This window comes from Lactuca saligna, chromosome 4, assembly GCF_052625555.1.
Source record: "Lactuca saligna cultivar CGN05327 chromosome 4, ASM5262555v1, whole genome shotgun sequence".
NCBI classification, from domain to species: domain Eukaryota; kingdom Viridiplantae; phylum Streptophyta; class Magnoliopsida; order Asterales; family Asteraceae; genus Lactuca; species Lactuca saligna.
The window spans coordinates 72,359,121-72,381,329 of NC_136420.1; the positions used below are offsets into that span (position 1 = coordinate 72,359,121).

Sequence of the window (22,209 nt, forward strand, 5' to 3'; positions counted from 1 at the left end):
TATGCATGATAGTAGAGATGGATTGTATGAGCAGGTTTGGGGCTATGATTGTCTGTGAGGGTTAGCAAGTGGTAGTTCAAACCCCAAGCGGGGGAGAACTGGTTATTTTTGGAGAGGGTACCAGGGTTGGGTCATCCTTTCGTTCTGCTGGTAGGGCTTGACAGTATATTTGACAAGGTTGTATGGTCTTTCTTACGTATGTGGTGGATACTCGAACTGGGAGTAGGTTTCAGTTTCAGATGTGCTTGTTGTTAGAGATTTTACAGAGGTGTTTCCGGAGGAGATTCCCGACGTACCTCTCGAGAGGCAGGTTGAGTTTAGGATTGATTGGTTCCAGGTGCGGTTCTGATTGCCAAGGCGTCATACCATTTGGCACCACCTGAGATGCAAGAGTTGTCCTCTTAGCTTCAAGAGCTGTTGGGCAAGCATTTTATTAGACCGAGTAGTTATCTATGGGAAGCACCAATTGCCAGACCCCCGAATCAGAATGATGGAAACATCCGGGGGTGGATGACGTCATTGTACGATATCATAACAATTGAATATAAATGAATCAAAGTCACACAACCATCATATTGAAAATTTAAAAGTTTACATTGTATTCAAACATGGTTTGGTTGATATCAAATGTGTATACAAAAATAAATAACGTGATGCGATGATGCCTCATCCTCAAAAAACGTTTTGATTACGTGTTTACTGATTTCTTGAGAATACAAGTGATTTTGAAAAGTGTCAACAATTAAGTTGATGAGTTCATAAGCATTTTGTACGAAAAGGATGTGTAATTGCTTCGTGAAAATGATAGTGTATACTTTCAGAAAATCCAATATTTTCTTTAAAACTTAGCTGTAAGTCTTATATTCTAAGACTAAAAATGTAATTAATGTTGTATTGAAAAATGGTGTTATGAAGTTTTATCTTTATATAAAACTAATTAATTGTGTGTTATCCCGTAAATCTAATGTTTTGTTAATACCCTATGTGAGTTATTATACTCATACTAATGCGACTAGTTGGCCTGCTACGATGTTCTTCAGGCGTCAGAACTATTATGACATTTGTTACCAAGATCTATACACAATTGTCACGCTCTCACTACAAGAGACTCTGGTTATAATGCAGGTCTTAATGTATACTTTGGTAGGTACGGTGAAGCCAAATGTCTCACAACCAGTGTCAATCGATTTACGTGAACTGAAAACCCCCTTTTCTTGTAGATGAAATAAATATATCTTTAAATAATTATATGTTTCTTCCAAAATGAAAATATGGTGTTTGTGATTCCCAGACTATACCAATTATAGTTTATTCTGTTTGTTGCCAAACACATTTATATAATCATTTATATAAATACATTGTAATTATCTTGTCTTGTTTCAAAATGTAAGGTCGAACATCATATTTTAGGGTTGTAACCTACAAAATAGTGAAATAATTAGAATGTACTCATTTTTGTTAGAAAAGCTATATTTTGGTAAAACGCCTCAAAAACCATGTAGTTTTACAATCATAATTTTCTTATGATTCTATAACATAGATTATGTTTTGTTTTTGTAAATAGGATGAAACTAACATGAAAGTGTATAAAAAACTCTAGATTAACAAGAAAAACTTACCAAGATTTAAGAACAAGCTTGGAGGATTTGAACGTGGGAGATTTTTGGCTTGCTTCTTGAGAGAGAATGGAGTAAATTTAGATAAAATGGAATGGGTGGGGGTTTGTGGGTGTGTTCTTCCGTAGTTAATGAGGGAAGGAATGACATGATGTTTGCCTAGTTAACTGTTGGTTAATAACACTGATATTTGTTGGGTATTATTTTGCATGGAAAAAGGGTGAAGGTTCAAATCATAAAGTCAAACTCCTTTTCTCTTTATTCCCACCGAAATCACCCTATAACTACCAAAATCACAAGTGATTTCGGCCCATGCACCAACCGAAATCACATGTGATTTCGATCTATGTTCCAATCGAAATCACTTGTAATTTTGGTCCTAGTGCAAACTGAAATCACTTGTTTGGTGGAGTACTAGGCTGAAATCTCTAAAGAAAAGTGTACTTTATGATTGGTTCTACTTATTGACTTTTCAAAGCCTCCTTAAAAGTATGATTTTCAAAACATATATATTTCCTCATACAAATAATGCCCTTTTGGTTTTCAAAATTTTGTTGCAACAGAGTTACGTTGTGGATTCACTTGTACACGGTTACAATTTAGAACTTGTTTATTCCAAAATTTTCCAGTTCTCACATAGATTTTGTTCATCAAGAAGAATGATTGTTCACATCGGATGTTACCTGTAGTTGAATATGTTGACGGTGGAGAACCATTATCCCTTTCCATGGATTTACGACGTATACGATCAGTTGCAGGGTGTAGCTTAGTTCTCCAAGATCAATTTATGGTCGAGGTATCATCATATGAGGGTTAGAGAGGAGGATGTGGAGAAGACCATGTTATGAACTCGATATGAGTTCGTGGTGATGCCATTTGGGCTCACTAGTACACCTGCAACATTTATGGTATGCATGTGGATGCTTGATCGATCAATAATCGTTTTCATTGATGATATCTTGGTATATTCAAAGACCAGGGAGCAACATGAGTATCACCTTCGAGGAATGGTGTGGATTTCTGTTGGGGGCCGAAGTAGCAGGCTACGTTCGAGACACTGAGATAGAAGTTGTGTGAGGCCTTAGTGTTGACCCTCCCTGAGGGTGTTGAGAATTTTGTGGTATTTTGTGATGCATCCATTATCCTCCTGCGGGCTGTTCTTATGTAGTAAGGGAGGGTTATTGCTTAAGATTTTCGGCAGCCGAAGTCGCATGAGGTTCGTTATCCGACTCATGTTTTTGTTGGATTAGTGTCTAAGTCCATAACTATTTTGGTATGTACTTGACCCGATGGTGCATGGTCCTTTTGGGTTGCCTTCACCAAAGCAACTTGATTGGAGAAATAAATAGAGAGAGAGGTTATTATGATTTATTAATATGTTATAAGAATAATATATTAAAGGAGAAATCATATTTGTTTAATTAATATTGGTCAATAATTAATTAGGAATTAATTTTGTGATCAAGTGTAATTAATTAAACTAGAGGGGCTGAATTGTAATTATGTGATAGTTACAAAATAAGGTATGGATTATCCTAAGTATAGGATGGATGAATTTAAGGTGATAATGCCTTAGAATTCGACTATGATAAGGATTCAAGGATTATCTTATGGGTTGCTTGGTAAGCAAGCAACTACATAAGGATAATGACTGAAACCCTATCTGTACACCTATATAAACCCCCTTGGCTCATGAATTCGTGTAAGACCTTCCCTAAGGCTTCTAGGGACGAATTTGATACCTCCCCTCTCTCCTCATATCTTCTCCACTTGCTCTTGGTGTTTGTAAGCCATTAGAGGAGTGGCAATTGTGACTCTAAGCCTTCCAAAGTCAATACAAGGAGATTTGGGATTGTTATTGATACATAACAATCAAGGTAACATTATAAACTTATTCTCATGTTAATATGATTATTTGAATGCTAGAATTAGGGTTTATAGTCTTGGATTACTTGCATGTACAATAGAGAAACCTAGATTCGAGCTTTAGGGTTTATATGAGCACATAGGATGTTCTTAGGACCAAAACCCATCAGTTTTGGAGTTGGGAGCAGTAGTATTTTCTCTCAAGATTTGGCGGCATTACTTGTATCGGGTCTGGTGTACCATATACACAGATCATAAGAGTTTGAGATATCTTATGGATCATTCGAATCTAAATATGAGATAGCATAGGTGGCTTAACGTGGTCAAGGATTATAGGATGTAACAACGAGGTTAATCAAACAAAGATCTCAAAATTTTGAATGTAAAAGCTGGAACTATTTGAAAGAAATAATCTGAATTCAATAATCTCATTAAAATCATGCAAAAGAATATTTGAGATATTAACAATTTCCAATACACCATCAATTCATTAAGTTAAAAATTTAGAACACGAAATTGTTCAACGTCTATTCAGTAAGTAAAAATCTAGAACAATAAATTGTTCACCATCAATACATAAGGAGTTGTTTTTTGGGTTTCACTGGAATCATGGTAATAACAACTTGAAGATCATAAACACAGATTTTTCTGTAGTCTCGACCGTAGTTGGTTTTTACGAGGAATCTTAGGATTAAAATATATGAACTAGAATTAATGAAGAATAACAGATTGGAAAAGAATGGATGGTGGGTTTCACGCAAATCATGGTATCAATGACTTACGATCATTAACACATAATGTTTGTAGTCATATATCAAATCAGGTATTACAACAATAATCAAGGGACTACATGAAAGTCGTGAAAATTTATGGTTGAAAGAGTGTATGATATCGATCGTCAATACCATAGAAGTACAATATTTTTAATATTTTTATTTTTCAAAACCAAAATAAAAAAAACAAAATATTTTTGGGTTTTTGAATTTTTGAAAATTAATTCCAAAAACAAAAAAAATATATATATATATTTTTGGATTTTTTGAATTTTTGAAAATCAAATGCAAATATATATATATATATATATATATATATATATATATATATATATATATATATATATATATATATATATATATATATATATATATATATATATATGGATTTTTGAATTTTTGAAAATTAAATGCAAAAACAAAGAAAATATTTTTGGATTTTTGAATTTTTGAAATCTAAATACAAAAACAAAGAAAATATTTTTGGAATTTTGAATTTTTGAATATTAAATGAAAAAACAAATACTTACAAATTCCGAAGATCATAATAATTCTGAAGTGAACAGTAACATCAGAATACTCCGATTTTTTTAGAAAAAGAATCCAAAAATCGGAGTCCGTGCGAGAAAGATATGATTTTTGCAAAATCATTAAATCGTATGGAAATAAGGGCTAACAATAAATTCATAATTAGCCAATGCAACCTATGGTAAAGTTGTAATACTCGTCGATAGCTACACGAGGATATAAAGAATGTTGAACGGAGTTTGTATGAGGAAGTTATGGATTTTACAAGAAAGAGTGGTTTTCATGTGCGAATTGCATGCTATGTACGATGCGCACCAAGTTGTAGAAGGAGACACGTGGCACCACAAATTTCAGCCATGTGTTAGGAAAATACTTGAGCTACGAAGTACGAGCATGACATGCCCCTCCTTTACACGATGCACAATCCTAGTATAAAAAGAGTTGCATGCTCTGTTCGATCCTCACTCAAGCAATATATCTTCTATATCATTTTTCTCTAAGAATTCTTATAAAATTCATTAGAAATTCTTCATATTTACTTTTGTTAATTTATCCTCTCGAGAACGGTCAATCTTGAGCACTCCACACCACCAGTCGCAATCCTAGAGTCTACTAAAGCACACTTCAAGTGTGAGCTTCATTGCCCAAATTTTACTGTTTTCAAATGTTTTACCGAGGCGGGGGGGGGGGGGGGGGGATACATGTTATAAAACTACTTTTACAAAAATACTATTATTTTTAATATATAAGTAGTCACTATGCATAAATCAGTTGGATAATATTATACCTGGTAGTTACCCTGCCAAATATCTTAGGAATAATATTATGCCTAGTTATTATAATTCACAAAGTCACAAGATAATATCTGGTAGAAACTCTGCCCAAAACTATATACTAATATTATGTCTAGTTAGTATGATGGCCTTCAACCTAGGATAACTTAGTACCTAGTTGTTATGATGACCAAACTTAAGGATAATCATTGTAATTAGTTGTTACTCTGCCCCAATATCCTGTCATAGATGATATTATATCTAATCGACGTCTTAGGCCATTTCTCTAGGTTAAAAAAGTACCTAGAGACATCCAAAGGAATAGAATTGTATCTAATCGTTATGCTAGGCCATTTCTCTAGGGTAACATAGTACCTAGAGCTGGCTAAAGGAATAACTTTATATCTAATCGCTATGCTAGGCCATTTCTCTAGGGTAACATATTACCTAGAGCCAGCCAAAGGAATAACATTATATCTAATTGTTATGCTAGGCATTATCTCTAAGGTAACATAGTGCTTAGAGTCGACCGAAGGAATAACATTATATCTAATCATTAGGTTAGGTCAATCCTCTAGGATAACATAGTACCTAATGGTTTGATGCCCAAAAACCTCTCAAATGAGTATTAGTAACTATTGATACTCTACTCGATTCAAACGTATAACTATATAATGTTATGTCGTCACCTAACTCGAATAATAGTTATATCACAATTCCGCCAGTTAGGCTTTTAATAAAGTATAAATGTAAATATAATTATATATTAATGATAATGCTAAAATATGGAGATCCTAATTACATCATAAGTATACAATTATATAGGTTAAGATTGGACGGTATCTAATTAACCTATATTGAGTATGAAAGTTACCATCAGTCGATCTAGCCGTAAATACACTCCTAATATATGAATATGCTAATAGAGGATAAAGGAAACCCTATTACCTATGGATAGTTGAATCCTATTTTCACACCAAGTAATCAAAATAGTATTACAACTTAACAAAGTTTTATACAAAAAGTATTTTCAGGGTACAATATTAAAAACATGTGAACTCACCAACATTACGTTGAACTTTTTAAAACCACATGTATTCCTCAGAAACATAAAAATGGAAGATTGTACCTCCGGAAGCAGTGGTTGATCTACGAAGCAATTGAAGGCTTGTTATTCTTATAATTATGTCTAACTATTAAGGCACCTATTGTATTAGAAACTCTATAATTTCAAAAACATGATCAAATGTAATAAGTTTTTTATCCATATTATAAATGATATATATATATATATATATATATATATATATATATATATATATATATATATATATATTGTTTGTACTATTCAATGTATGTTCAATATCTGTGATCCAACGTCCTAACGTCGCACAACTTGGTGTTTCTGCTGTAGGCCGAGGGTTTGATAGATTGGTATCATAACCATTGGCTATAGAAAACAAGTACTTTCTTAGGAATCAAGGTTGTGGCCTTGGGGATTATATATGAAAAGTATTATTGTTAATTACACTACTAATATACTACTTACGACAGAGGTGCGTAGGCTGGAAATTATCGTTTTGCGTTGTTTGATTCAGACGACAATATACTAAAATGCTCCTGCCCTCCAAGTTTTTCTACCAAACCAATCCTTATTTTATAGTCTTGAAGTACAAAACAAGAATTAATAAAACACACAAACAAACTTTGCATATAGAGATTTATATAAACTCAGACCCTCGAAGAGAAAATGCCTAAATATATAGAAAGAAATCTATAGGAACCCAAACGTAAAAGCTTAGGCACTACTACAAAATACCATTTGATGACATGCATTGCGTGTCGTAAAAGCCACAGATGACACGTAAATGTGTGTCAAGGAAGGCCTTGTCATAAAGGAAGACAACATGCTTTTGCATGTCGTAAACTTACGACACACATTTACAACACGCATTGCGTGTCAATGAAGGCCGTGTCATAAAGGAAAATGACACATATTTGCGTGTTGTAACCTTATGATATACGTTTAGGACACACATTGGGTATCATTAAAGCCCATGTCATAAATGAAGATGACAAACATTTGCGTGTCATGAACTTCAACAACCATTTACGATATGCATTTCCGATGTGCCTTTACGACTCTTATTTACGCATAATAAAAAATATATGGAAACGAATATATACTAAAATAATCAGTTTCATCCAATACATGCATGTTGATTTGGTAATTGTGTTTATGTTTTAAGTGCAACAAATGGAAATGTACTTTAGTTTTATGTCCCTAGTTTAAAAATAACAATGTACTTTGGTATCATTAAATGCATGTTGATTTGGTAATTTTGGTTTGTGGTGATTATTTGTTAAAAGCTTTGGTATTTGGGTTTTTGTCCCAAGTGCAAGAAATAGCAATGTACTTTTTTTTTTTTTGTCTTAGTTTAAAAATAACAATGCACTTTGGCATCGATAAATGCATATTGACTTGGTAATTGTGTTTTTATCCCAAGTGAAAGAAATAGAAATGTACTTTTGGTATTTCTTGTATTTAAGTGCAAGAAATAACAATGTACTCTAGGTGCCTGCTTTAACCCGTAGACTGCTTTCTCCAACTTGTAGCGGTGATTTGGAAATTCCGAGCTTTCATAGCCCAGAGGTTGTTGCAGATATACTTATTCTTTCATTTTTCCATTAAGGAAAGCACTTTTCACATCCGTCCGATGGACCTTGATGTTTTTATGAGCTGAATACAATAAGAAAATACGTATGGCTTCCATCCTTGCAACTGGTGCATATGTTTTGACCTAACGGGGACTTTTTTTTGTATGGTGCATATCCAATCAGGCTCCATAAATGCTTCTTTTGTGGTTCTAGGCTCGAATGATGACATGAATGTTGCATAGTGACAATGGTTATTTAAATCAGAACAAGAACGAGTTTGAATACCTGAAGATGGATTGTCGACGATTTGACCCAATGGGTGATCTTTCTTTAAAATGTGTAGATGAGATGGCTGATGGTCTATAGCCGTATTTGAGGGAATATCCTCTACGTTAGAGGAGTCTTCTGGTCTGTTTGAAGAAGGTAGCCCCCTTCACTTGAGAGCAACCTATAGATGTATCTTGGACTATTGGGATTAGTTATGCAGTTGGTTGTGGAGGTTACCCCTATATTAAAGATGGGAGTTCCCCCGGAACCAGTGACATCGGTTCCCCCTGGACTGATGAGTGATTAAAAATCCTTAGGTCCATTCTTGTATCAATATTATCAACTTCTTCATCCTCAGAGTCCTCAGACACGGTTGATGGATTGATCAGATTATGTGTTGGCATTGGAGTAGCATCTTCAAGTACTCGAACCTCGATGGTTTTAATTTCTAAAGAGTTGAGCTTTCCCCCTCAACCGGTGAGGTGGAAGTATTAAATGATGTCCCTTCAGACAATATTGGTCCAGATACTTTTGCATATTGTTGTTGTGCTACCGGGGACACTAATTTTTTTGAAAGATGAGCTGTTTTTGCGGGATCGAAAAGGTCATCATAGTTAACTTCAACTATGTTTAGCGGACCCGAGGAGGTTGGAATACCACTTTCCAGTATGAACTTTGTTTCTATTGAAAGAGCAGTGTTGCGGACATAATAGTCATTGAATTTGACGTCAAACTTTCAATTATTAGTCTTGTACATCGTATAAGAACCCTGTATGCAAGTTTGTTAGTTGAATAACCTAGAATGATGCCTTCATCACACTTTGGTGCGAACTTGTTTAGATGATTATTGTTGTTGATCACAAAACACCAGCAACCAAAAATGTGAAAGAATCATACATTGGGTTTCCGATTGTCGAGACCTTCATAGGGAGTCTTGTTGAAGCGTTTACAAATGATGCTTTGATTTTGAACAAATAATTTAGTTTCCACTGCTTCCACCCAGAAGTAAAGAGGTAAGTTGGCAACATTAAGCATCAATCTAGCTGCTTCGATCAATGTTCTATTCCTTCTTTCCACTGCTCCATTTTGTTGTGGTGTGTAAGGTGCCGAGAAGTTATGACTGATTCCCTTGGAGACCAAAAAACTATTCAAGAGTTGATTATTAAACTCAATGCCATTATCACTTCACAGGTAGTTTGATCTGAAGCTCTATTTGTTTGATGAAGTTGATCATGATCTGTGGTGTGTATGACTTTAGTCTCAAAAAGAAGACCGAAGTGAAGCGATTAAAGCCATCAACTATGACTATAATATATTTATTGTGGTGAAGACTGAATGCGGTTGATGAACCACAATGATTAATGTGAAGGATATCTAGAGGTTCAACGATTGAAGAATCAATTATCAGAGGATGGCTATCTTTAGTTTGTTTACCATATTCACATGATGGGAACAAGGGATCATTGTTATACTTCAAGATTGGTAGTCCTCGGACTAACTCTCCAGTTACCAAGTTGTTGATGTATTTAAAGTTGAGGTAAGCAAGTTTGCAGTTCCGAAACCAACTCACTTCAGATACTGCCTTTAATAGGAAACACAACCGCGATATTCCAATGATCAGAGAGAAATAAATGGATACATTGTCCCTTCATCTTTAGATTAGATCAAGCATGTTTTCCTGCAATTCGTCATGAAATAGCAATGCTCACTATTGAAATCAACTGATGACCAGCTTTGCATAATTGACCCACACTGAGCAAATTTTGTTTTAGACCTTCTATGTAAGCTACTCGTTGGATAGAGAAGCTACCTATAGTCAATAATCCATATCCCCTGATAATCCCACTTGCATTGTTCCCAAAGGTGATGTATCCACCACCACTGATTGGCCTGAAATCATGAAGGTATTCCAACCTTCTAGTCATGTGCAAGGAGTAGGAACTATTGATTAACCACTATTCTTCATGTTCCTCCTTGCACATTTCCTGGACAATCAGTTGGTTAGTTTAGGCACCCAAACAAGTTTGGAGCCCATGGCAACATGGGAAATCTTGTTAGCAGATGCATGCATGTGGGACATGGAAACAAATTTCCTTTTCCATGTTTATTTGGGACTATGATGTGTTACATATTTTTGAGTTTTCGAGTTGGGATTGGATAAGTCTTTGATGTCAGTGGATAAAAACAAAAAGATAAGTTCTTTTCATTAATCCACAGACCATACTTAGTCAACAGTCTGGAGGGTGTGGTCTTTTTCTTTTGACTGGTCTGAGGATTGTGTTTCTTGGAATTTTCCACTTGATTTTGAAAAGGTTTTTTAAAAGACTTTGTCGTAGGTCTCAAACTTTTGACTGATGGAATGGATTTCGAAAATTTTGAAGTGTGTAAAATACCCTTCATTTTTGTGTCTTTTAAGGAATTTTGTGATTTTGACTTGACTCTTTTTTGAAAACTTTCAGTTTTGTTTGAGTCTAGAGATTTGGTCACTATACATGACTTTTTGCACAATCCATCAACTGTAGTGGGTTTTGAAAAGATTTTTTGCAATGACGGGTTTTTCAAAATTCATTTTATTTAAAAACTTGGTATGGTTTTTGGAAGTTTTGTTTTTGGAATCAGCTTCCGGCTTTTAACGGCGGATCTGATCTTTATTTCTAAAAGAAATTTTACTACAATCTTTGGTGGGATAACATCAAAAACATTTAATTGAGGTTTCTTGAGATTCTTTTTTCAAGGTAAATATCGAGGACTTGAGTCATCAAAACTAGAGAGTTCATGACTTCGAGAGCATTGTCCAAATATAAAATTATCAATGGGCAGTTTATGCAAGATAGGTTGAAGAGTAGGTGTGAATTTGACTGGTGTTTGCAGTAGATTGGACTTGAGTACCACAGAGTAAGTTAATGGTGAATCTTGGTTGGTACATGTTTTGGAAGGCAAGGATGGATAGTCTACAATTAATTCAGGTTCTTCCAAAACAATTTCTTCGTCCATGTCTGAACTGGACTGAGAGTCTGGATAAACTATGCCAATGATGGGTAAGAGATCATCTAAGTTACCCGAGGATTCAAGAAGAATTTCGTTAATGACACAATTGTTGCTAAGTTCATTAAGTGTACCGAAGTGACATCGTATGTCTTTGGGAAAAGTCTTGTTATTGACTGGGCAATGAAAAGTCCAGTCTGGTAGGACATAGGGACAATCGACATCAATCCGAGGAGGAGAGTTCTCATCGATAGAGTACCTATTGGACCATGCCCAATTATAAGTGTTGTCTATAGTCCCATTGTTAACTAAGTTCTCAATAGCTTCACTTTCATTAAACACTTTTTCAATTAAACAATTCAGACGTACAATTTTTTTTTGGGCAAGATCCCGTTGATTCAAAACAATATCTAATTTAGTTTCACTTAACACTCTAGCATCTTTTTCTAACAACAAATATTTTTCTAACATATTGACCTTAAGATTTTTATCTTCTAGTCTTCCTCTCACATGGTACAGCTCTTGGGTCGCTATGTTCTTTTCATCTACGACTTTGTTGTAGTCTGTAAGGACGACATCACATGTGTGATTAAGTCTTTCTAAGTAAGGTTCACAGTCATGCATGTTGTAATCATTAGACCGAATCATAATTTTTACCTGTTAGATGATGTTGGGGGTTCCATCCTTTTCCATGTATTAGTAATTCCTCTGCATGTTAGGTGATATGTCTTCTCCACTAGCGACCACCATGCATATTTTCCCTTTCTTCCTGTTGTTGTCAACCTCTTCATCTTCATCACCCAAGGACCAAAATTGATGATCCCTTGTCACTTTGGCAATGTGGTTTTCTTTGTGACACTTATGAAAAATAATAAATCCGTCTTTGTCTTCGGTAGTGGTACTGGAGTCTGAAGATTTGTTTTGCGGGATTTCTTTTGAAGAAACATTATCTGGCTGAGATTGGTGATGAGGGTTTCTGGAATATCTTGGTTGGTTGTTCTGCGGGTTGATGTTGCGATTAAAAGGTGGTTTGGTGAATTGTTGATTCTTTCGAAATGAGGGTGGTGGGAGTCTATTGAACTGTTGGCTGACCCGGGCAATGGCATTCTGAAACTCTTATGCGTCATCAAGTTCTACATCAGCTTTATATGACTACGGTGAGCTGTCATAGGAGTGTTGGTATGATGACTTTGTGGGATATGGTTACTGAGGAGTTTTAAATTGTGGAGTTTTATCCATCAAGGCGAGTGGCCTAGCTAGGTCTGAGCATTCTTTTAATACCGTTGATTCTTAGGCTTGAAGTTCACCATATAGCTTGAACAGTTAGAGATTTTGGATCTTTCTGTCTCCTTGGACTATCATTTTAGCCGTAGTCCAATGTCTGCCCAAACCGTTCAGAAACTACAGATTTGTTTCATGATTGCTTCTTACAGTGCAATCGTTTGAAAGTTTGGTGATGATGAGGTTTAATCTCTTAAAGGAGTCATCAAGGCTTTCATAGGGTAAAGCTTTAAAGCTGGTGAATTCATTGAGAGAAGTAGTAAGCTTTTCGTCTTGAGCCTGTTCAGACCCTTGATAGTGATTTTCGAGAACATCACATATCTCTTTAGCAGATTCACAGTTGATGATAGTGTCGAAGTTGTCAAGAGAAACACCACACAAGATTTTATAGAAAACAATTGCATCTTTCTCCATTTTCTATAGGTCATTGTTGGTAGGTCTGTTCATGGTTGCTTGACCTCCACCAAGTCTAGCTTGAGTACCATCCGTTGCAATGGGATCAATGATGATATTCATTTGCTATAAGTATTGGGGCTCTATTAGAACCACCAACACTGTTTGTAACGTGTTAAGAATAAGCTTGTGCCATTTTCCTTGTTTTTTTTCTACTTTTTTATTATTTTATTATTTATTATTTTTATGAGATTTAGTGGTATAAAAGGTGTTTTAAATCAGAGTTTTGAGAACAAAAGCTTCAATTTGAAAGGAACTAAAAGGAACCCACTTTGGCTCTTATAACAATTATTGAGAGAAAAATTTAAACAAACGTTAGTAATGAGATAATAAGTTGCAGAATTAAACTTAATCTCAGTGGATGTTGTTAGCTCAACAATCATAATAGTGACCATGAATGATACACCAGATATTACATAAAATACAAACAATGTCAGTAAAAGTAACTTAAACAATCTTCATGCATAGTTTAACTATGCGGTTCATCTTCAACTCTATGGGTCACAAAAGACAAAAGAAGTCTCCTTTAGGATTGTCTCTACAATATCATCAAAGCAAGAAGTCTTTGGTTCCTTTTAGCTGAAGATGGTCATTTTCTGTTGCAACAGTTGCAAGGATGGAAGCCAGTTTATATCAATAAGCAGTAAACATGTAGACATAAGGTTGAATTGTAACAAGGTTTGGATGCAAACACAAGTTAGTATAAGATGAACAACACAAGTGAAGAAGGACTCGGTTTAAGTATTTGATAAGACAACTTAAGATAAAGATGAACAATATGATATTGATAAACTTTCAGTGATCGATTAATAGTTAGTAAATTGGTATAGAATACATGAAATGGGACACTCTATGTATAGAGTCCCGAAAGTTACATTAAAGAGTAAAATAACATAAAGTGGCTCACTACGGTGACCATAAATAGCACACCGAATATTACACAGAATACAAGCAATGCCACTAAAAATAACTTAAACAATCTTCATACATAGTTCAACTCTGCACTTCATCTTTAACTCTGCGGGTCACAAAAGACAAATGTAAGCTCCGGTAGGATATTCTTTACAGTATAATCAAAGCAAGAAGTCTTCAGTTCCCTTTAGCTGAAGATGGTCACTTTTTGTTTCAACATTATGTAGTTGGAAAATTTTCGGGCAATGCTCAACAACCCGACATGTAGGCAGAAGGTTTATTCATTTTTTCAATCGCGGAAAGATCAAGGAGGAAACGATGGGAACGGAGATGATAATTCGTTGAATAATTAATTTTTGTTTTGTGTGTTAGACTTGTGGTAACACTTTGCTACTTTTTAGAATTGTAAAACTTTGGTTGTTTATTTTGGTATGAAATTAATTATAAAACTATTTGTATCTAATAGGATGTTATTAGGTAATTTTTTTTTCTATATTTAATGTCATTATATATCTGTTTTTTTGGACCCAAAATTAATGATTTGAAAAAAAAAATTAAAAAAAGAAAAATGTTATTACCGATGACAAGAACATTAGCAGCGACTATGGGTATTACCAGCGAAAAATATTTTTGCCGGCAATATTTTGAACAATAGCTACAGAATAGTAGCTGCAACTTTTTACCAGTGACGTGTGTCCGCTATTAGCTTTACCGACGACTATTCTAGGCTTTAGCGGCGACTTTTGTCGCCGCTAATTCCCTTTTTTTGTTGTAGTGCTTGAACAATTGAACATGAAGTCGGGAGTGGTAATCTGTGGGATCGTGATTTTCTTTTGATTATTGTTGTTGTTGCAACTTGCAAACTGAACCGCGACCATTAAACACACGAAACATAAATAAGTAACGTTGTATCTTGAAAGACAATGCACCTATACCTCGTAGCAGAACATTCATATGAACGGTAAGGTTGAAATCGTTTTAAGGATAGAGATTAATCTCTAAATATTATTAAAAGAGAACCTTAAATTTACCAATGAAGCAACCATGGCTCTTGATTGTATTTCAATCACTAGTTTATAACCCGTGGGCACCACGGATTAGAAAGGTAAAAATAATTTTTAATTAAATTATAAGGTAATTATTGAGCAATGATAAAAAAAATTAATAATTTAATAAATTAGGCAATAGATATTACAAATAAATTTTTTGTTGACGTGTTTGATATGTGTAAAATGGAAGAGTGAATTAGTGGAAATTTAATTAATGAGGAAAAACCTTAGAATGACAAGTGGTAAATAATTAATGTGAAACTCTAATTGATTGATACGTGGCAAATGTGCTACTCTTTTATTAGGTAGGGAGATATGTTTTTCACCATTAGATCAAATTGATGACATCATTTTTCCCAAATAAAATTCAAACATAATTACATTTAATTATATAATATTTAAATTCAATAATTATGTTATCAATTGAAACATATTATTCTATTTATATAGACAATATCAATTTCTATAATTAATATTGTTTCTAATTTAACTACCTTATTTATAGTTTTGGCTTCAAAATTTAAATACGTTTTTGTTAAATAACTCTTTAAATAAGCAAATTATTAATTTGGTTAACCTATAAAATCTAATCTAATCTAATTAAATCGGTAAAATATTTGAGAGTCAAAATTAAAGTCAATATCATTCATAATTTATCTCATAGAATATCCCACATAAAATGAATCGATTTGAGATAATAATTTGAATTTTAAAACTCATAAAATAAGCAAGTCAATTAATTTGTAAATTTGAAACAATATAATTGATTTTTTTTTTCTAGATTAATAGCCGGAAATCTCCAAAATGATATCTTAGGATCCTATTTTTTTAAAAGATAATGATTTGATTATTCAAAAATCCCCTATATATACGATTTCATTGAAGTCGTTATTCTTACAATTTTGAATTGAGTCCTACAATTTACAATGTTCTTCTTTAGCAATTTTCTTCTTTAATTCTTTTTTCTAGGTTCTTTCTTTACTTTGTTCTCATTCTCATTCTCTAATTTCTTGCATTTACTCTCTCTTCTTATTACATGTTATTACTGTATTCATGTTGAGAGATCATGAAAAAAAATTAATCAATCTACTTTAAGCATATTAGTTTCATTCATATCTAAATATTATTAGAAGAGAACCCTTAATTCACTAATGAAGTAATCAAGACCCTTGATTGTATTTCAATCATATATTTTCTACCCTTAGATCAAATTGTTAATATCATCTTCCCCAAATAAAAATCAAACGCAATTACATTTAATTATAAAATCTTTAAATTTAACAATTATGTTATCAATTGAAGCATATCATTCTATTAATATACGAGAAATCAGATTTTATAATTAATATTGTTTCTAATTTAACTCCCTTATTTATAGCTATTGGCATCAAAATTCAAACCCGTTTTTTTTTTTTTTTTTTTTTTTTTTTTTTTTTTTTTTTTTTTTTTTTTTTTAAAACTCATTAAATAAGCATATCAATATTTTAGTTATTAACCCACAAAAGCTAATCTAATCCCATTAAATCAACAAAATATTTGTGAGTCAATATTAAAGTCAATATTATTCATAATTTATTTCCCATTATATCCTACATAAAATGAATCAATTTGAGATAACGGTTTGAATTATAAAACTCATTAAATATGCAAGTTAATTAATTTGAAATTTTGAATCAATATAACTGATATCTTTTTTTTCCAGATGAATAGCCAAAAATCTCCAAGTTGATATCTTAGGATCCCAATTTTCTGGAAGATAATGATTTTCTTATTCAAAAATAGTATATATATATATATATATATATATATATATATATATATATATATATATATATATATATATATATATATAGGTTTAGGTTTTATGGAAAACAAAAAACCATAAAAAACCCTAAAAATCATTAAAATGTATAAAAAAAATACTTAGAGATCACAATTTTTTTTTTATCAAAATAGCGCAAGTTTTAGGTTAAAATCGCTGAAAATTTTTTTTGAAAAAAAAAATTTACAAAAAAAAAGTTGATTTTTTATTTTTTTTTCAGCGAAATTGTAAAAAATGCTCTGATTTTTTAATAAAAAAATTCAAAAAAAAAGTCTTGTGATGTCTTGGTATTTTTTTTATGCATTTTTAGGGTTTTTTTTTTGTTTTCCAAATAACCTTTCCATATATATATATATATATATATATATATATATATATATATATATATATATATATATATATATATATATATATATATATATATATATATATATAGAGAGAGAGAGAGAGAGAGAGAGAGAGAGAGAGAGAGAATTACATTGAATTTTTTATTCTTATGATTTTGGATTGAGTCGTACGATTTATAATGCTCTTCTTCAATGGTCTTCTTCTCCATTTCTTTTTTCAAGGTTTTTTTTTTCTTTACTCTGTCTCCTTCTTCTTCCCTAATTTCATGTATTTACTTTGTTCTTATTACCTGTTATTATTATATTTCTGTTGAAATGTCATAAAAAAAAATTAATCAATCTACTAGAGGAAAGATACGTGCTAACATTTTGAATTTGTATTGCCCTCTAGAAACCAACTGTAGTCACATAGACCATTCTCACATATCTTAATAAGTCTTAGCATTTCCCCAAATTCAGCTACAAGAAATACGCCAAATTCAGCTACAAGAAGTCATGAATGTACTTCTTGAATCAATCCTTTAAACTGAAATTCATATGTTAGTTTGATGCAGTGACCAAAATGCAAGATTTGTGAAAGTTCCTTATTATTTATTAGTGTTAACCTTTGGCAAATTATGAAACTAATATTATATTTTTGTTCATAACAAGGCTTTTTTTTTTTTTTTTTTTTTTTTTTTTTTTTTTTGTAATAATTTATTTGATCGGAAGATATGTATATCTGATTAGGTATAGCCTGAAAAATCATATTTTATTTTTATAAGGAAAAGATACTTTAGAAATTGACCAAATTATAATGTCTGAGTTTCATGTTTATGGCTATAGCAATGCACTTTAATTGTAATGTTTATTAAATTTTCTTTACGGAATTTAACATTGCTGGTACATATAACAACTTATTGTTGTTTTTGGTTTTACATGACCAATATGAAAAGTGTCATATGTGCCTCCATGAGGGTTTGTATACCGAACAAAATCAATTCATAAAGCTACTACACAACATGTTTTAATCAATGAATCGCATGATGTTGTGATAAAACAAATATCACGTGGATCATTTATGTTAAAAATTAATTGCTCTAATATAAGTATCAAATATTTTTATTTAATAAGTTTGGTTCAAAAACTCAAAATGAATCTAAATAACATCTTTTATTAAAATTTCACTTAAAACAATAGTATCTATTAATGTGATGTGTATTTAATTTATTTTCTTCGCATTTAATACGGGTTATAATCTAGTTGTTATGAAAGAATAAGTAACTAATTTATTTTATTACTTTTATTAGTCACAAAATTATAACCCAAAGAGGAAGCTCATACATCAATTGTGGAGTTAAAATTAAAATCATAAGTTTTAATTTAAAAGTCGAAGTCTACATATTTGAAAGAAATTCTTTAATTTACTTCCTAATAATTTCCTCCAAAGCAGTAGCATAAAATCGAAAAGTACTCACACTTATTTGTAAAAATAATCAAGAGTACTAAAACTCTGCTTCTAGAGGTTGTGAAGACGGGGAAGTTCTTAAAGTTCTAGTATCTGTCACTGTAACTTGATCAAAAGTAACAATTTTAGTAAAAGAAAGCGGAGGTTCTGATGGTTCCGGGAGGGTTGACCATTGACCCTCAAGCATGAAAACAACTGACGACATGTTAGGCCGATCTTTAGGATCTTCTTGAACACATAGCAACGCGATATGTATCCATCTCAAAGTCTTGTTTAACGAACAATTTTTTATCAAGATTTTGTCTATCAGATCCTCTCCTCTACCCTCCTTCCACGTCCTCCATGCCTTTGAATTGACAAAACTACCATGTTAGGTTTTGTATAATGTGTTGCTTCTTAATTGTCGGAAGTTGTTCCTAGATATTATAGCGAAAAATAATAATCTTATGGATTTTCTTACTACTAGAAAAACGGGTCATTTCTGATGGTTTTGATATTTTTGGGATTGGACTTACATATGAGAGAAGAGTTTCATCATGCTCTTGGAAGTAGAATCCGTTGTTTCTGCTTCCATGAATGATTTCTAGGAGCAACACACCAAAGCTATAAACATCGGACTTTGTTGAGAATAATCCTTCCATTGCATATTCGGGTGCCATGTATCCACTGTAAAAAAGAGGTAACATTGGTTTTAAAGTGAATATAATGAAATTGAAACTCTATAGAAGTGAAAGATGACTTACTATGTTCCAACAACTATGTTAGTCTTTGCTTCAATTTGATTTGTCCCAAAAATTCTAGCAGTGCCAAAATCTGATATCTTTGGATCCATGGCGTCATCTAGAAGAATATTGCTCGTTTTCAAGTCTCTGTGGATGATCTTTAAACGTGAGTCCTCATGAAGATACCTAAGTCCTTTTGCTACACCACATATTATCTTCTCACGCTTAATCCAATTTAATTCCTTAGCCTTAGTTGGATCTGAAAACGTGGAACTAGCAAGTAGTCAGAGATTCAGTTTGATTTCTGTTGTTAAACAGACCAAATATTAACTTCAATATAGATATGGGTTTATTAACTTCAATATAGATATGGGTTTATTAACTACTAGAAAAAAATAAATATATATAAGCAAAGTTGAACATTGGACATATATCATATTACTTTTGGATTTGAAATGTATTATAACATCCACAATATTCAAAGTTTATTGGAGAGTTTTCTTTAAATAAGCATTGTAAAGTCAAATAAGCTAGTGTATTGAAAATTTTTCATCTTATAGTTATAGTTTTTTCAAATTGCTTGTTTGATTTACAAGCTCTACTAGAGCTTTTTCATCATTTTAATAGTATTATTTTATTTTATCTTACAAAACACAAATAAATACGTTTTGTTGGACAATAATTAAGCTTAATTTATGCAAAAGCATTAGATATATAGTTGAGATAGGTTAAGCTTTTCGTTTTATTGAGTTGGCACTAATGTGACATGAAAAATCTTTGTAAAAAAAACTCTCCTACCGTGTATGCTCTTAGATTCATATACGAATTCAAACACCAAAAAGTCTCATAGAGAAAAAGCACACATACCGAATAGGAATGAGTCTAGGCTTGTGTTAACCATGTATTCATAGACTAGAAGCCTTTCGTCACCTTTTATACAGCAACCTAAAAGCTTCACCAGATTCTTGTGTTGTAGTTTTATGATCAATCTTACTTCTGTCTTGAACTCTTCAAGTCCTTGGCTTGAATTCTTGGAAAGCCGTTTCACAGCTATTTCCCTTCCATCGACCAACTTCCCCTAGACCAAAATATACATTGATTACATTCAATTCCCATGCATCGATTTCATCATCCAAAAGCAAAGTTTTTTTTAAAGTTTTTTTTTTATCAAAAGATATAGACATGAAAAGTTAGCAAACTGAGAAAGTCATACCAGGTAGACAGCGCCAAAACCACCTTCTCCTAGCTTATTTTCAAGTGAGAAACCATTCGTGGCATCTTGTATAGTACTTAGATGAAAATGATGCATTTCAAACGGATCATCGTTGTCTCCATCAAACTTGCTTTTATCCACATAGATGCTTGATGGAACATCGCTTTCATGGTCTTTATGGTCTGCTTCAATACGAACAATTAATACAACCAAATTTAATGATAAACAGACAACATTTAGAGTAAAGCAATAGATCTTTTCCGATTTTGACCCACAAACACCTTTATGTTTGACTTTTAAATGGTGCCTATGCCATATAAAGAAACCAGATATTGCAATCAATGCTCCAGCTGCGAATACGATTCCTATGAACTCTCCCTTAATGTATGTTCCCTTCGTCTCTGTAATCAAACCTATTGAGTTAAAAAAGTGTCAGTGTCAACCAACATTACAACATATGTCGTAATATAAGAACAAATTAAATCAACCTGATTGTGGTGATTGCAGAGATGGTGGATGAGTGGGAAACCATGTCTCATTAAAGAAACGGTATAACTCATACCTTGCGTTGCAACCCCTCTTGTAAACTCTACTTCCCGTTCTTCCAAATGAGCAGTCCAGAAGTAAATTTATGGCGTCCACTAAGTACTGGTTGCATTGCGACTCTGATAGATCAGGAGTGCATTGCACAAGTCCGCTAATTGTTGAAGAATCTGGAATTACACTCATGCTTCTGGCTGCGTATTTTCTAATGCTACCACCCTTTGAAGCTTCTGTTCGTAACTGATCAAAAAGATTCACCATTGATGGTTTTAATATCGTCCAGTTTGAAGTGAAGCTTGGGTTATTAAAACACTTGGTGTCGTCTTTATCCATAACAGTAGTGTAAAGCAATGAGGAATTCGAATAGACTAATTGACAATAATCATAGCAGCCCATTGCTTCCTTTTGGTATACACAATTCTCTTGTAGTTTACGAGATGCATTATCTACGCAACGTTCACAATCACTCTGATTAATATCTGCTCTACAAAGAGCTACTGCATTGACCTTATCGATCCCTTCTCCGGCTGTTTGATTGAAAAAACCATATCCATTATTTGTTTTGGTTATGGAGTATAGTACATCGTCTACGTTTCTTTTAAATGAGCTGCTTGATGTGTATGTTCCATAGCAATATTGATACCAGAAATCAGTTTCGGCAATGGTGACACTAACAAGGTGCGTTAGTATGAGTAAACTAAAGAAGAAACGCAATCTGAAGTTATCCATTTATGGGGTTTCGACGAAGAAAAGTAGAAATATCAGTTATTCAGCAATCAGGCTGGGGTTAGGGTTGGGAATCTAATAACTTCAGTTTGAAAATCAAGAAAAGTAGAAAATGGATAAGTAATCCATCACAAATGATCATTTCGGGTACTTGAGTGGTTTTTGGAAACTGGTTAGGCTAGGTAAAGGACCCGAATTGGCATTGGGATTAGAGAAATATAAAATTCA

At 32.9% G+C, this 22,209-nt stretch overlaps 1 protein-coding gene across 1 annotated transcript; it reads right to left on the bottom strand.

Moving 5' to 3' along the window:
• Window positions 1–18,814: 18,814 nt before the first annotated feature.
• LOC145039747 (cysteine-rich receptor-like protein kinase 15) lies at window positions 18,815–21,984 on the bottom strand. The gene is made up of 6 exons (XM_078987765.1): window positions 21,201–21,984; window positions 20,713–21,125; window positions 20,367–20,577; window positions 19,521–19,758; window positions 19,293–19,443; window positions 18,815–19,123 (listed from the first exon to the last, which is right to left on the bottom strand). The coding sequence occupies exons 1-6, from the start codon at window positions 21,982–21,984 to the stop codon at window positions 18,815–18,817; spliced, it is 2,106 nt and encodes a 701-aa protein (XP_078843891.1).
• Between the last annotated feature and the right edge of the window lie 225 nt (window positions 21,985–22,209).

Excerpts from the sequence above, each read along its gene's own strand:
- LOC145039747 (XM_078987765.1), bottom strand. The coding sequence starts at position 21,984 with ATGGATAACTTCAGATTGCGTTTCTTCTTTAGTTTACTCATACTAACG. Across the intron at positions 21,126-21,200 it reads TCTGCAATCACCACAATCAG|GTTTGATTACAGAGACGAAG; the intron begins GTTGATTTAATT and ends TTAACTCAATAG. Across the intron at positions 19,124-19,292 it reads ATGAAACTCTTCTCTCATAT|GCATGGAGGACGTGGAAGGA; the intron begins GTAAGTCCAATC and ends GTCAATTCAAAG.